The 16,202-nt window shown below is 35.7% G+C and overlaps 1 protein-coding gene across 1 annotated transcript in view; it reads right to left on the bottom strand.

The window, feature by feature from the left end:
* Positions 1–16,202, bottom strand: part of KCNN2 (potassium calcium-activated channel subfamily N member 2) — a 66,302-nt gene that overhangs the window by 7,133 nt on the left and 42,967 nt on the right. The window contains exons 4-5 of the mRNA XM_066340016.1: positions 14,386–14,527; positions 2,230–2,340 (exon numbers count right to left, since the gene is read on the bottom strand). Coding sequence (XP_066196113.1) covers positions 2,230–2,340; positions 14,386–14,527 — 253 coding nt within the window. The remainder of the gene's footprint in view (positions 1–2,229; positions 2,341–14,385; positions 14,528–16,202) is intronic.

Raw genomic sequence — 16,202 nt, 5'->3', positions numbered from 1 at the left:
TTGCATCTGGGATTAATTTTCCCTCTTCAAAGAGTTGGAACTGTTTGGTATTTATGTCAATATAAATTACAGTGAAGAAATACTAATGTTTTATCTGTATGTTAATCAAGTGTATTCAATAGGACCACAGCATTTCTTTCTTTCTTGTTCTATGATTAGCATTTTAACAGTCTTTTAAACTTCCAGAGCTGTTTGAGCTTTTTTTTTTTTTTTTTTTTTTTTTTGTGGCATTTAGTTTATATACCTGTTTCTTTTTTAGCATTCTCCAAAAAGATGAAAAAATATGTAATCAGTTAATGTGGGCAGAGTTCTACTTAAAAAGTGGTTTGGCTTTTTTAAAATGAGGCTTTCCACGAAATATTAAGAGTATCTACAGCTCTCTTTTTAGGCCCCAAAATTTTCAAGAATGCTTAAAAACATACAAATAATTTGAATGCAATGTTGATTAATGGCTGAATGACTAGGTTACTTGGAAAGAAAAATTGTACTGATTATTCATCTTTATTTTCTCTCCCTCCAGCTTTACATCATGTCAGTAACTGCAGTGTCAGAGCTAAGTCAATGGGTAACACATTGCAGGAATGTCATGCAATAGCTTAGCCCAGCAACAGGCTTCCCCATCTTACACCTGTAAGTGTTGGAGAACCTTGTCCTGACTTCATTGAAAGCCCAATCATTGTTTGGAGACCTCCTCAAAATCCCTAAGTAGCCCTTGCATTCCTTAAGCTGTGCCCACCTTCAGGCTGTGAGGAAAGCTCCCCAGCATCTGCATGCTTTGTGATCTGATGTGCATCTGGGATTTGTTTGCTTGGTTCACTTTTCATGTGCTTTGAGTTTAATGAACGTGAAGCTATGAAAGTACCAATTGGATAAACTAACTAAACTCAATGTTAGTATTAGACTAACATTGAGATTCATATGAAGAATAGATGAACAAAATAAACTTCAAAAGGCAAGAATAAACACCAGATTAAAAATCTGGCCAATCTCTGAGACACATTTTGGGCTTAGCTGTCCAATAACACTAGAAAAGTAACTGTGTTAGGAAGGGACAAATTGTTTTCTGTGGTCTAGTATCAACAAGACCTTAACTGACTGCAACAGGAAGGTAAATCAACAAGATCAGAAAGACACCTTGTCAGACACCCTTTATACCTATGTAAGAACTATCTCCCCACTCATCCTCAGACTTTCCCTGCTGTGACTCCTTAGAGGAGATAAAGGCTGCTAGTGGTGAGCAGTACAAAAAACGAGAGCCAGCACAGCCAGAGCAGTGTTCTGAGAAACACAACGTGTGGGAGATAGGACAGGGCTCTCTGCAGCACAGGACCCATGGCAGTCAGCACTGCAGCACTGCATGGAGCTGTGCCAGGGCAGTCACCCTCCTCCTTGCCTCGAGTAGAACTATTGTCTCCATCTCAGGCATTGACATCCCTCTGCACCCATCAGGAAGGAGAAACTCTGCTGAGTTCCTGTTGTGATTATAAGGACCTTTGTCTCCACACTGACTCTCCTCAACAATGTATATTGAACAAGTTAACTGGACTGTACAGCTACTACTCATTTTCTTGTTCCTTCAACACTGACCTGTTTTAGCAAAGGGTTTCTGCTGCCTTTTTGCTGCATTTTCTTTCATTTAAAATACTTCTATAAATACCAATGGTTTCTACTTTGTAAAAAATGGTCTCTTCTAAAAATAATATATACAAACATATTTCAAGGTTCTTCAGTACTGTGTGTCACTAAATAAACAATGTGTTGTGCACAAAAAGCAGCTGGAAAGACTGCCTCACTCACAAAGCCTGAATATGTTGTTTTCTTAAGAACATCTCTCATAGCTTGAAATCCTTCTTTTTATCTGTCATTTCAGCTATTTCAGCTACAAAAAAATATTTTTTTCATATGCCATGCAAAAGTTTTTGGTTTAATACAATAGTCAAGTCTCACAGCACTTAACTGCGCAAAACTAGACTATTAAGTAATTAACACCAAATACCTTCCAGTTACAAGAACCTTCTATACAACACTCAAATCCTTAAAATTTGCTGACAACTTGTAGCTGCCCTCAATTTAGAGAAAAACTCAAGGTACTCAATTTCTAATCTTTCAAAATAATACCCATGATAAAGTTCAGCTAGGATACCAAGAAGGAGACTACTTAAAAACAAATGCATAAATAAATTAATACACAGTATTCCTTTTCAGTTGTGAATATAAAGTGTGACTTACTCTTTTAGTTAGCTGGGTGTCCATCATGAAATTATGCACATGTTTTTCAGCTTTGGTAAGTTCTAACTTCCTTGCCACCACAGCTACCACCAGTGCAGTGCACCCAGCACCCTGAAAACAATAAAACAAACCCCAAGATGTTACTACTGCCTTCTGCAGTTTTTAGAGGAAGTTCTTCCTTTCCTGTAGAAATATGGCAGACATCAGGTGATTCATCCCAGGTAAAATACAGTAAACATGCTACAGCTATTTCATTTCAGAGTATTATGAAAAGTCAGTATTTACAGGCTGGTAAACTGTCAAGGCACCAAATAATTAGAAAGCATAATTATTTAACTGTTCTGCATTTCTTTTTCCTGCAGTGGTTGAAAATTTGGACATATCCTATTTCTAATGCATAAACAAAGGGTGTGAATAAAACAACTTTTTAAACCCAGAATATTAGAAACAGAGTACCCTGTTCTTAACCAAGGTTATAGCAACTGCTAAAGAGGAAATAAGATTAGATTAGTATTTAGCACACACACACAAAAAAGAAAAGTTTCTTAGGATTTTCTGCAGAGCCTAAAAATAATAGTAAAATTAGTATTTACTCACTTTAGTATATTTTCCTGTTGCTCTGCATCCTTCAGTGATATTTTCCTATATTATTTCTGCTTATCTTATTACCATATAAAATAGAACACATACACAGGAGCATGTCTTCAAAACTTGTACAGAGAAAAAAACAATTTCCTAATTCTATATAATACAACTATATAAAATATATGCAATTTTCTAATAATTTTATATACATTCCATTTATATACACAAACATGCATGTGCACAACAGGCTTATTCCAGAAGGTGTCTGTCTCTTTGGAATGACAGTGCCTTTATCAGCAGCACAAATTTAAATGCTTCTTTATGGGGCAGGTGAAACAGAAAGAAGGCTAAAATGAGCCAGGTAATATACAGTGTCAATTATACACATTTCGAGGCATCATTTACTTTACCTTATTTATAAATTCTGCTGCCCTAATATTTTGTTTTAATAAACAAATTTTTACAGGTTCTTAAAAAAAAGTACAAAAATCTCATTAAATATATGAGGCTGTGTTTAACTTGCAGGTTCATTCCAATCTAGTTCTTATTCGACTTGTGTCATTATTGCACGCCAATATAAAGCAATCTCTCATTGCTCATCACTGAAGCTTAACACGTTTTCATTCACAGAGCTTTTTTCTACTCATTCTGTATTTCTCCCACAAATTTCTTCTCTATCCCCCACATCTATAACTGTCTTACCCTCTCCTGAAAATCCAGAAGAAATCTCAGAATTTAGCTTTCAAAATACAAAATCCATTAATAAACACATGGAGACTGCAAAATAAATTAACTCGTTGGAAACCCTTTTTCCACAGTGTCCTTAAAAAACTAGATCTTGTCTCTCTGTGTACTTACTGAGGCACACAATGAATTCTGTGAAAGCCTTCAATTAATAAGTTCTACATTTCCCTGGTAGTTTGTTCCAAGAAATCCATCCAATTCCTCTCAAGTACCTAATTTTCTGCAATTAGTTTTCATCTTCCATCCTCAACAGCTCTCAGCATTCCTTCAAATGACTCCTTCATAATTTTGCTGCATTTCCTGCTTCTTTCCTGTCTGAATACTAAGCCTTTGCTGTTTTCTGTCTCTCTGTTTCTCAACAAGACTGTTGTCCAGTCTTGTGACAATGGAAGTTCATGGAAATATACTTGAAATTTTGCTTTTTCCATGAGCCAAAGGATGCTAAAAGTTCTTTCACTTCTCTAGACCCCATTAACAGTTAAAAAGGAAGAATAAACCCCATACAGCATAAGGCTAAGCACTTCAGAAGCCCACTGAGCCTTCTGAGAAGAGGCCGAGGCAGAAGATGCTCCAACACGTGCTATCTCCCCAGAAAACAGACAGTGCTCTTTAGGTCTTCTTCCTGTCGAGGGAAATGCTAATATGCAGAAGACTTCTCTGTAGGCAAATAAATTAATAAAATACCCTATATAATAGCAAGAAAATGAAGATAAAAGCAGACATCTTTTGGTTCAGTATTTCAGGAAGAACAGGGCCAGATGTTGATTTAATGACATAATCAAAAGTTCTGCCTGCTTACAGCAAGAAAGCTAGAATGGAAATGAGCTTATTAATACAGACTCCACTGGTACAAAACACTGGTTTAAGCCAATTTACTGGGGGAGAGATGTACTAGACGGTTCTTTCCCACTCCCCCTCAAAAAGGCTAGAGGAATGCTGGCAGGTGAAAGAGTTTGGTTTGAGGCAAAATCATTCCAGCCTTTGTGATTAAGTCCCAGGATTTTCAATGTGGCAGAGCAGCTGTAAGGGCGAAATGCTGTCAAAAGTAGGAGTTTTATGTCTCACACAAAATATACTGCCTGCAGCGTCATAAGATGGTCAGTGGCAAGATAAGACAACGACTTCCATGGTGTATATTCACTGCTATCTTCCTCATCTCCAGAACAGCTTATCGTGATGGCAAGGTATTCTGGACTCAGTTTAAGTCTCTTCGTTTTGCAGTATATGATGGGATATCAGGACAAGAACATGAGCTTTTTTAGTATTTCTCCAGAAGTAGGAAGCAATATACTATATTACTGTAGTAATATAAATATACCTGTATGTATTTCACAGTACTGTGAAGGAAAAAAAATTACTCATAACCACTCATAGCAACTTACAACAATAACTAAAACTCCACTCTTAACTACATAACGCAAATTAATATTTTATGTTACAGTGACCTGTAGGATCACATGGCTCCCCCAGAGACCTCAACATCTTTAAAAATACTAATTGCAAAAATTAAATGGAGGCAATATAGTTACTTTAAAAAATAGTAGCATTGTGTGCATGACACTTGCCATATTTTTGAATATGCTGATTCACATGAAAATCAGGAGGTCAGCCCAGTTCGTTATAGCAACACTGGTAATGCATCAGCTACTTATTTATTGAAATTACTCAAACTAAGTAAAAGCACTAATAATTATTTCAACTGCAGGAGGGGTTTTCTAGAGAATAAAATTCTATAAAGTCTTATATTTGGTTACTGCATTTTATAACTTTCAACAACATTATTTTATCCAGTTTTCAAGTAAATGATAAAATAAATCATTGGTTCAAGCTCCTGTTCAGGAGAATTGTATATAAGATGAAGAAAATGAAAAAGATAGGAATGTATATATTTTCAGGTATCAAAGCACTAATCAATTCTATCTGGAATTCATACTCCTTAATCAGCTGCCTGACCATCTCCTGCACTACAGAGTTATTGCAGTGTATTTTGGCTTGGTAAGCATCCTGATTTTAAGGGCACTCAGGACAGAAATTATTACAACACATGCAGTGTAAGCAAATTGATCAAGCCAAGGCTAAGATTTGACTACATTGTTCATCTGCTCCACTTAGTGGAAACAGGTAATATCAGAATTAACCATCCATTAATTTGATGGTGTTCAAGTACTCTGTGATAAAGCACTTGCCAGCAGCCACCCATTTTGAAAGGTGATGTACCTGAATTCTTCTGTTTTCCAGAAAGCATGTACAAACTGTATGAAACTATCTACTAAAGCATAAGAAGCCCTTAAAGATCACAGATTTAAGAACAGGCAAGATTAGGACTCCGCTGATGAGCCAAGCAATGTCTACTTCCTGTTTGCAAGGATCAGAAGATGAAGTACATGAATTTCATCCGGAACACACAGTATTTCTTGCTTGATATGAAGTGTAGCCTATTAGTCTACAGTAAAGGCAAGAAGTCTGAAAATAAACATATCCACTGTCTTACAGTGGAGAAAATCAAAAAACTCTGGACTTCACAGTGGCATCAGATCTGTGATGGTGGTATAGAATTTACATTTAAGAGCAGTACAACCTTTAGCATAAGGTTCACAACTGTTTATACAGGACAGAACTCACCTTGATTGTTAATCTATGTAGCTGTTGTCCCTTACGAAAAGAATTTGTTGTGACTGCAAGCAACTTGAGGACATTCTTTGTATCTTTAATTCTAAATATGCTGTTCCTGTTAAGGACAAAGAATGACACCTAAAGTTCAAATGCTAATGCAAGCACGCAACAGCCTGTGAGGGCTCCTCTCTAGCCCTCTTAAATGCCTAGAATCCAAAGCGAGTTTCCCTGATAGAAATGCAAGTGGAAGTGTATGTTGGCATTTTACTCATATATGTTAAACACAAGTAGGATAATAATTTTGTCTGTTACATAAACCAAAATGATGACTGATATTCCCTTAAAAATGAATGGAAGGACATATTAAATTGAGGAGGAAATAATAATGCCATCAGGCATTGATGTCAAGCCCATGCTAATTGAAAAGGGGGAGAAGAAAGATGAAATTGATGAAATTAATTGTATTTTAAGTTATACTTTAAATTTAGCAACTGAACAAACATGACTCAGAAAAAAGCATGATTATTACTTGGTGTTGTGTCATAATAGAACACAAAAGAAAGATGCTTGACTCCAGTGAGAAGGCAACAGAAATTAGAAGGCTTTATTTACAATTCATTCAGCCTTTTTATAACATGCTGCTCTAAGACGACAAACTATTGGTCTGTAGTACTAAGACTTTTTCTATTGGCTAACTAACAGAAGTAGAAAACAGCACCTGTTGTTATGTGAAAGTAATATTGGTTACACAAGGTTGTTTCGGGAAAAACTGTTGAAAAATTTCCCTTGAGAAGAGCTAGCTCTTCTCAAGTTCAGAAAATACTGAGTCCACAGTGTTGTCTTTCACTTTACTTTCACTTTACTTTACTTTTTATAAATTGCAGGTTTCCCTATCTTCTGCATAGTCTCTCCTCTTGGCACTTAGTTATGAATTATTGCAAGGCTCCTTTAAACTGCTTTAACAAAGCAAACTATGTCCTAGACACATCAGAGATTGCTACAATAATTATTTTCTTTGCCTGTCATTCTTTACAATGTTACTCTGCTGTGTTGATGCCCTTCTATACGGCATCATATACAGAACATTTGCCCTCAGTTGCAATATTTTATGACTCCTCATGGATTTTAGCTCTAATAAGCCCTTTCAGACAAGATCCTTTGCATCATTTATTTACTTAGTAAAAACTCCCTAGAAAAACATTTACCTAATGTTTTACCTAGTTTTCTTCTAATACCTTCCCCTTCTTTGTTTAGGATTTTACTGACTACAAAGCCTAGCAAAACCAGTGAAGGTGAGTCAGATTCTCATATGCCAAGATCACTTCTACTGATCCTACATAATTCCTCCCTGTTTCCCATTCTATTTGCTCTACAGGAATACTAAACTCTTCAGTAACTTGGACTGTGTATTTCTATCGTCCTTATACAGTACTGGTATCAATACAATCAGGAGCCCTGAAGGGCTACGAGAATATAAATAAGAATTATTAAAGGTACTAGGTCTGCACTACCCAATTATAGTGTATATCATACTATATATAATGTACATCATCCTATACCCGACTTTGTCTTCTTCTTCCTTGTCAAAGTTATCCACCAGTATATTTACTACACACCAGATGAGATGCCTTTTGCAGTCTAATCACATTTCTCTGTCTTTTTCACTTATGCACCCTGAGCTTTCTGCTGATATCAGCAGAATCACCATACCAAAGCCAACTAACTGAAAGTTCTACAGAGAATTTTACATTACATTAAACCACAGCGCTGACACAGCCATGGCAGCTGGAGAGAAAAGGCTGGTGTTTCCCACAGGACACAATGAAAATGTGGCTATGGAATCTGGATCAAGACCATGCCTTTACTACAACTCAAAAGTGCTAAGAGTGAAGGCTCACACTGCTGCAAAATGGTGATTGCAAAACTGCAGGATTCAGACTTCAAGTGCAGTCTAGCTTGTACATCTAACATTCGTGTTTTACTGACAGCCAGAGAAGTGGTTTCAACTCCTCAACCAGGGCTTTATCTAAGGCAAATAAAGCTTAGCACTGGCTGCATTTTCAGTTAGAATTGAAAGCAGCATTTGGTCAGTAGAGAAACCCTGTAGTCCTCTAAGTAAATGCTTCTGGCATTGTAATTTGGTTCTTTTTTGGTAAGGTTTCAAAATACCTTTACAAGACAACAGTGAATTGAGTCACTCTTGCAACCACCTGGAGGGTGCTATTGGCGAGAAGGGAAGCAACAGTGTGTATCAGTGTCTCTGTTGAAAGTCACCTGGCATCTCTGGTTTACTGGACTGGAAGTGAAATGCACTCTTCAGTGGTGTAGGTGTCACAAAAATGTCCTGCTATACTTGCCTGTAGCTGAAAGAAGGCAGTTGCCACATTTCTTGCTCGCTTCCCTTGGGATCCACTGAGGGAGAGAGAAGGTGCGCTTTGCAGACATATGGTTCTGGTGGGAAATTTAGCTCTGCACCAGAAAAGGCACAACATTCCTCCTGCTGCTCTGCATAAAATGAAAATCCTGTAAGAATTTAAACAGGCATTTTGTTCATTTGGCTCTCTCAAAGGTGGACATACATGACCACCAGGGAAGGGGTAAAAAAAATGAAAAATTGTGTTGCTTGAAGTAAAAAAATTCTCTCCAAAGCAAGAAAGAGGCTGGGGAAATGGTGCTGTATAAATGTGGGTTTGCATTTGTCACTGTTTACTCGGAGAGATGCGTAACCTTGAAAGCCTGAAATAAAATGAGTAATAGAACAACTATGCGATCTCAGCCAAATGGGTGATCTAAAATATTTTTGCATTATTTATACTTTCATGTATTCAATATTTGCCTAGCTACTATTGTCTTCAGTGGAGTTTGTCTTCATCTCATCTAGAATTTATTGCAACATTTAAACTTCTGATCTGTATAAGAGTAGATGAACAGATTTTTTTGCTTCTAATTAGTCCACAAGGTTTTTAGCAATGCTGCAAAAATAAAAATTATGAAGACCATTAAATGTTACATATAAATGTGAAATTGATTAAATACTGTTACATATAAGAATGGGTAGTCATAAGTGAGGGCGCAGTAAACTTCTTGAGAAATGAAAGCTGGGTACTGGGAGAGACATCTGGGACAGCACAGGACATAATGACTTATAAAATTAAGACAATATCTCTTCTACAGGAGAACCTATAAATGACTGTAGTGTTAACTCAGGGAAACCTGACAATTGGATACGCCCTGTTGACTGAGCTTCTGGCAAACCTTCTGTGCTCATAACAGCTAAACCACCCCTGGAGACTTTATCCCAAAACTCATGAAAATCTTTTTGCTGGGCAAGGGTTGAAGTCTGATTTCATTAAATGAACAGGCTTAATAGCCTATAAGGCTGATGGGAAATATCACTTTAATAATTCAGGATGAAAGCTACTTGTGATGTTCTTGTTCTTCACCTGTGTTATAAATACAAAAGTTCCATGAGAATATGTATAAAATATATGAAAACTGCTGTATTAAATCTAAGGTTATTGCAAACGAAATTACATTTTCTCAGAACAAAGAAGTTTTGCTGCAACAGTCATCATGCTCCAGTCATACCTACGTAAACAACAACAGCATGAGACAACTGCATTCCAGCCAGGAACTAACAGGCTTTGAATTTACTGAAATGCATCCATAACTAGAACCTAAGTGGGAAACAGTTCCTGTGTCCTCCGACACTTCAAAAACTTCCCTGCTCTACTAATGCAAACTAACGATCTCCTGAAGAAGCCTTTTTCCCTTATTTTTTCTAGTTATGAAAGATGGTGAAACCTTTAAGAGACGTTGCTTACTAAAATGGAGTAGACCCTCTGCCATTCTCCTACCTTTCAGATTACTGCCTTCTCAACCACTACTTAAGGGATCATATTTGAAGCTTCTCAATTTGATTTTGATAATTTATGATTCTTTACTTCAGCTATAAATTTCATTACAACAAGCCACAGACATAAAATAATCTCAAACTATCTTTATTCCCTACAAAAGTTTCCATTTTTGCAATATGTTCTGCTGGAACAACAAATTTCTCAGCAGGATACCTTTTAATGGCTTTATCCCTAAGAATGTAGGCATCATTAACTGTCTCCACCATATAAAATTTCTGCTCAACACATTGTCTCCTTAGGTTGTACTATGCTAGAAGGAACAAACACAATCTGTTTGAAATCCTGATGTCACTTATATTTATTACTGAATTATCAGAATCAACTGGATTATACTCTAGCATATATACATGGACCCAAGATGCTATCAATGCCCATGAAAGCTTTTCATATTTTCTGTACTCTCAGAGAAGTAAAAATTGAGCATTGTTCAAGATATCTGAAATATCCTCTTATCCACAGAACTATTCACCACAGTGCTCTAACTAGAATTGATCATACCCTTTCAGCTTTTAGAGTGTAATTTAAAATATATTCCTGTATTTTATAAACCATTATTTTTTCCCTCACACTACACAATTAAACAATGTGAGCAAAAGTTTTCATAAAAACACACGTTTTAGACATTATTATGCACATTATTATTATTATTATTATTATTCTGCACAATAAATTTATGACATTTTGTACATAATCCATAAAGTTCTACAAAATGATTTTCCTATTTCCTCAAATCTGATGTTTAGCTTATTTTTCTCTTTTTCAGGACTCACCCTAGAAGACATGCAGACAATGTTAACTATGCAGTTACAATCCACTTAGTTTTCACCTATCTTACTTACAATCTAGCAACGATTAAATTTCAAAAACAATACAGTTCATATTTTGCTACCAACAAAAAATAACACAGTTAGAAACTGCTATTTTAAGAGCCACGTTCCTCTTTTAGACAGCTCCCTGTATTTGTTGGTAAGACTGGACTGTCTACAATTTCCATTTGCACAAACACCACAATTAAGCCTTAGATGAAAAGTCCTCTTTTCTTACAGCAAAAACACCTCCTCATCATAATTTTTGTCATGATACATAGGAAACAAACTGTAATTGTTTAGAAATAAATGCAGACTTCCAAAAGACATTAAAACCTTCAGCATGAGAAATTTTAAAATGGGATCTCATTAATTTTTGAATCACCATTTGGAACTAATAAAAACTGTTGTCCCTAAAGCCAGATTGTACACAATGACTTTGCAATGCATTACAACTACTCTAAAACGAATACTTCATCTACATGAGCAGTCTTCAAACACTGTAACTAAAAGACTCCACTTAAAATTTTTGCAAGGAAAATCTCTAATCTTGTCCTCAGCTATTGTAAATATTTAAGAAACTTTCCTTATTTATTTCCTTATTTATTACTTCAAACAATCTCTTTGAAGTTCATTTCAACAAGAAAAGCAATTAAAGTGCTATTTTCACATTAGCAAAGCAGACACTTTGAAATAACTTCTATTTCATTTAAAGCAAACTTCATCAAGCTATACCAAACCAACTGTATCCTGTGACAGCACAATTGCAATTCATCCATCTCATTTGAAGCAACATAGGTTTGGCCTACATGCCTGCTTTGAACTGTTTGTGGGCAGCTTTGCAGGAAGATTCTACATCATAAACTTTGCATCATGCAATAAATGCACCACCTCACCACATAATGCTGGATCTAAAAGTAAAAATGTCCTTCTTAAAACTTCTAACAGGTCCTTGTATTTGCAGTCAGAAAAACTGATTGCCATTGTTATATCTTGTGTAACTGCAAAAACGTACAGAGGTCTGCAAAAGTTATTCATCTCACAGTCCATAATTATGCACCTTTCCATATCTTACAGTTCTCCTTACCAATTTCTACCGACCTTCTTTAAATTTTTTGCTAACCTCATTGTTCTCCTTATAAAGCAAGTAAAATTTTGCTAACTACTCCAAGGCCCTGTTGTGGTTTTAATTTGGTTTTTTGGTTAACACACTATTTATGTTGTGGTTTTATATTTGCTAAATTTTATTTATCAATTGGGAGACAGGATTTTGGGAAAAAAAGGCAAAACAGGCACAACTTAAAAGTAAAAATAGATAGACTTTATTAATATACACTAAATTAAAACAACAATTACCCTTGTGTGTCTTTTATTAGATATCAACTGCTCCTATTGAAATAAAAATCACAAGGTCTGTTCTTTTAGGATATTATACTTTCCACAACAAACATAGATTAGTTACTATACAAGTTTCAGAAGAGTAATTAGTTTAAAAGAATGATATTCAAGACCTGTAAGCTTTACAGTATTGCAGGTTAGGCTAGAAGAGAGTTTGTTATTATATTTACTGTGCCATACTTCATATTCCTCAGGTCTTTAAAAATTAAAATAAAATGCAAGCCCCAAAAAACCCAGAGTAATTCCAGCATCTGACTTTTTCCTTTTTCTCATTGTTCCATTTTCTTTTTCTGAAAGATTACTTAAATGTAACTAATGGGGAGCCTTTCACTATTTCACAATTGTTTTACCTATCATTCATAATGCAGCAGCTACTTGGCCTTTTTTTTTTTTTTTTTTTTTTTTTTTTGGTTAAGAATGCTTTCCATCTCTGAAGATGTTTATCCCAAATTCATTATCATGAGATCCTGATTGGAGCCTTTGTTCTTCCAAAGTAGCTGCAGATCTTATAATCACTAAAAAACCTCATCAGAGACATGAAGCTATCATCCATGCATGTCACAAGTCTACCAGCTGTGAAAAAGAGATGCCAGTGTGTGAAAACAGTATGCATAAATCCACACTTGAGTTTTTCATGGAAGCAGTGGAAGTCACTTTATATGAGGGTTCCATCCTCATTCTGCAATCCCTGCACTGCAAGGTGGCAATAAGCACTGCTTCTCCATCCCTTTTCCTGGGAAATTTATGACCATATTTCATTCTCTGGCATCAATATCCGGCACAGAAAGAAGTAAAGGCGAATGCCCCAGAAGATGCAGATCTGAGCTCAGCAAAGAGCCTTTAAAATAGCCCTCTGAGGCATTCCTCTGCTTTTAGCCTGTACTTTTCAACTCAACTGTAAACTCTTTATTTAAGGAGATATGCCTTTTGCAAAATATACTGGAAGTCTTTATCAATCTTTATGAATAAAGATCAATAAACTGAAACCTGTAAGGTTTAGGGTTTTTTGTTTTGTTTTGTTTTTTTTTTTGAAGCACTTGTAAAAAAATCCTTAAACATTAAAAAATAAAAAAGAAAGCCTTTTTTACTCTCTGGACATAAAATATACACTTATTACAAACAAATATTCTATCAACCTATCTACTCAAAAGGGGAAACATTTTGATACCATTTGCTTTCAGCCATTATCCCAATATAGCTGTTTTAACAGAGGTAGGTATTGGAACTGCATTACTTATAATCAATGGCAAAAATCAGAAGCAAGTATGTATCTTATTGTTGTATATAGTACACATATGACAACCATTCAGCCTCTCTCCTTCACAGGGACATTTACAAAGAAGTTTTTACAAATAAGAGTTGCAGAGTCCAGAACTTGCTTATATCTAATTTACTGTAGATCCGTGTAAGTTTTCCTGGCATTACAATACATTGCCTTACTCCCTGCCCAACTTTGACCAAATAGTGTAGTACAAAAAAGTAAAACAAGACATTAAATACATTTTATAAATATATATTGAGCATGCACGACCTAAAAATTGCTGCATGGTATCAGTGGTAGCAAAAGCTCTCACTGTGCAAATTGCACAACATAATTCCACTTAAAGCAATGGACTGCTGCGAATAATATGTTATAAGACTTGTAAGAAATAAAGTAGAAAACCATGATCAAACAAAAGACTTTTAAGAGTTTAGCCATCATTATGTCTCGGTGATTAATTTAAAAAAAAACAACACAAAAGTCAAAACTGAAAATCCTTTATTAGTACTGGTCCAATTACACATGCCCAAAGATGATCAAGATGATATGATACCTTAACATCTAATGAAAGACTTCACTGAGATTTCTGAATTTTGTCAGGATGCAATTTGCTCCTCTATATTTCATTACACTGCTACTAAATTTTTGCCTAAAGAAGAAGAAAACTCCATTTCATTAACAGGAATGAAAGACTATGGGAATGGTCTGATTAAGTATGCACTCTACAAAACAGCACATAAATATTTCTTTATGGCTACCAAAAATTTTGGACTTAATTTCAAATTACTTAACAGCAAATGTAATCTCATATCCAATTAACAAATTCACTCACCATGATTCCAGTAAGTAAACAGACCCCTTTTCCACAGTATGTATTTGGTACCATATCCCCATATCCAATGGATAGAAAAGTTATTGAAATCAACCACATTGCTCCAAGGAAGTTGCTAGTAACATCCTGTTGGTCATGGTATCTGAAAAGAAGAAGAATATTTCTTTACCATGAAAACATTTGTTAAACTATTGTGCTCTCAGAAAAAATTGTATTAACTGGTCACACAATCATTTTTGTATACAATCTCAGTTTAAATGTAAGGAAATACATACAACTCAAATACAATTACATCACCAGTAATGAATCAGAAGGTATAAAAATAGCACCAGTAGTAGAAATGGTTTGTAATTCAGTATTTGGTTATTATTGTAAAGTAGCAGAAATCTCCTTGTTTTTAACAGAATCTCTTTATCAGGGGTACAAGTCCTGGTAATATTCTGTAGTAGCATAAGACACCATTCTACCATAGCTGCTGCAGCCTGAAGCAAATATTTGAGAATCAGAAAAGGTCATGTGCACAACCAGATAGCAGAGTACATCTTCATCTCGCTGTTCTAAATATAAGTCTATGATCAAAAATCCAATCCTGAGCTAAGATATAAATGCTGACTTAGACAACCTATGGTTTTCCCTCTCCTTCTACAAGTTCAAGGTAAATAAAAAAGCATGCCATTGTATTTCTCACAATTAAAAGATGTGTACCTTAAATATAGCAAAAACTCCTTTTAGTGTTAAGTCAGCTATTAAGTGAAATTTCATGATTTAGAAATGTGCCATTTCTTGACTTAGTTTCAGTATTATAATAGAATATGTCCATTTTTCCCTTCCAAAACTCCCTGAGTATATTAATAACGTTGTCTTCACATGACATATATACCTAATACAAGGTGAAGATACATTTCAGGTTTAAAAACCTGTTGCCACCACTCAGCCTGTGGTGGGGAAAAAATGCCTAATAGCCTAAAGTAGGTGGGATTTTGCTCCCTGGACAGAGCAGCTCTGCCACAGAGACTATCTGCAGCAGCCACTGAAGACTGAAGGTTGCAATCACCCCTGCAGCTGCTGTGAAGCCTCAGGTTAACTAAATGTTATTAGATTTCCCAAGGGTATTATTTTAGCCAGTCCCTAAATCTGTGTCTCACAGGGGGTCATAGAGGACCATTTATTTAATTAGTTCACAAATCCGTAAACAGCCTGCTTCCCACAATTGAAATAACTGCTTCTGTTTCCTTCCTTTCCGGTCCGCAGTCTCTGTGACGGACCAAGAATGCAGAGCAAGCACACAGGCACTCTCAAGAAATTCCATATTCTCACACTTGTAAGATATTCACCATAAATATCTGCAAAATGCTATCTTCAAAGTCCCACCTATGCTCTGATGACTACAACAACATAAAAGCTCTTTGACTGCCAGAGACCACAGCAATCGCTCCAATCAACTCTGTTACATGCTTTGCCTGCATTTTCCTCTCTCCTGGTGTCAGTGTTGTCTCTCACATACTTTATACAAGTTCTTCTGTTTGCCTAGAAAAAAAGCTAGAACAATGTAGTAAAAGCCCATGGTTGGAGGTCTTAAAGACATAAACAATGATAACCACAACAGCAAAAAAAGAGTTAAAAAAACCCCAGCAGACTTAATTCATGACCACAAAGCTTTGCATATAGCAAAACAAAATCTGACACTGTTTATTCTTCTAGACTGCACTAAAAGTTATGGATTTTAGTCTCCACTTAACCATGTAGCAAGTAACAGCTGCGAAATATACGGATGCAGAGAGATAAACACAGTTGTCCCCTCCAGAAGGCAAGAAGAA

The sequence above is a fragment of the Sylvia atricapilla genome, chromosome Z (assembly GCF_009819655.1).
Source record: "Sylvia atricapilla isolate bSylAtr1 chromosome Z, bSylAtr1.pri, whole genome shotgun sequence".
NCBI lineage: Eukaryota > Metazoa > Chordata > Aves > Passeriformes > Sylviidae > Sylvia > Sylvia atricapilla.
The sequence above is the reverse complement of the archived record's forward strand: the minus strand, read 5'-3'. Positions and strand labels throughout refer to the sequence as shown.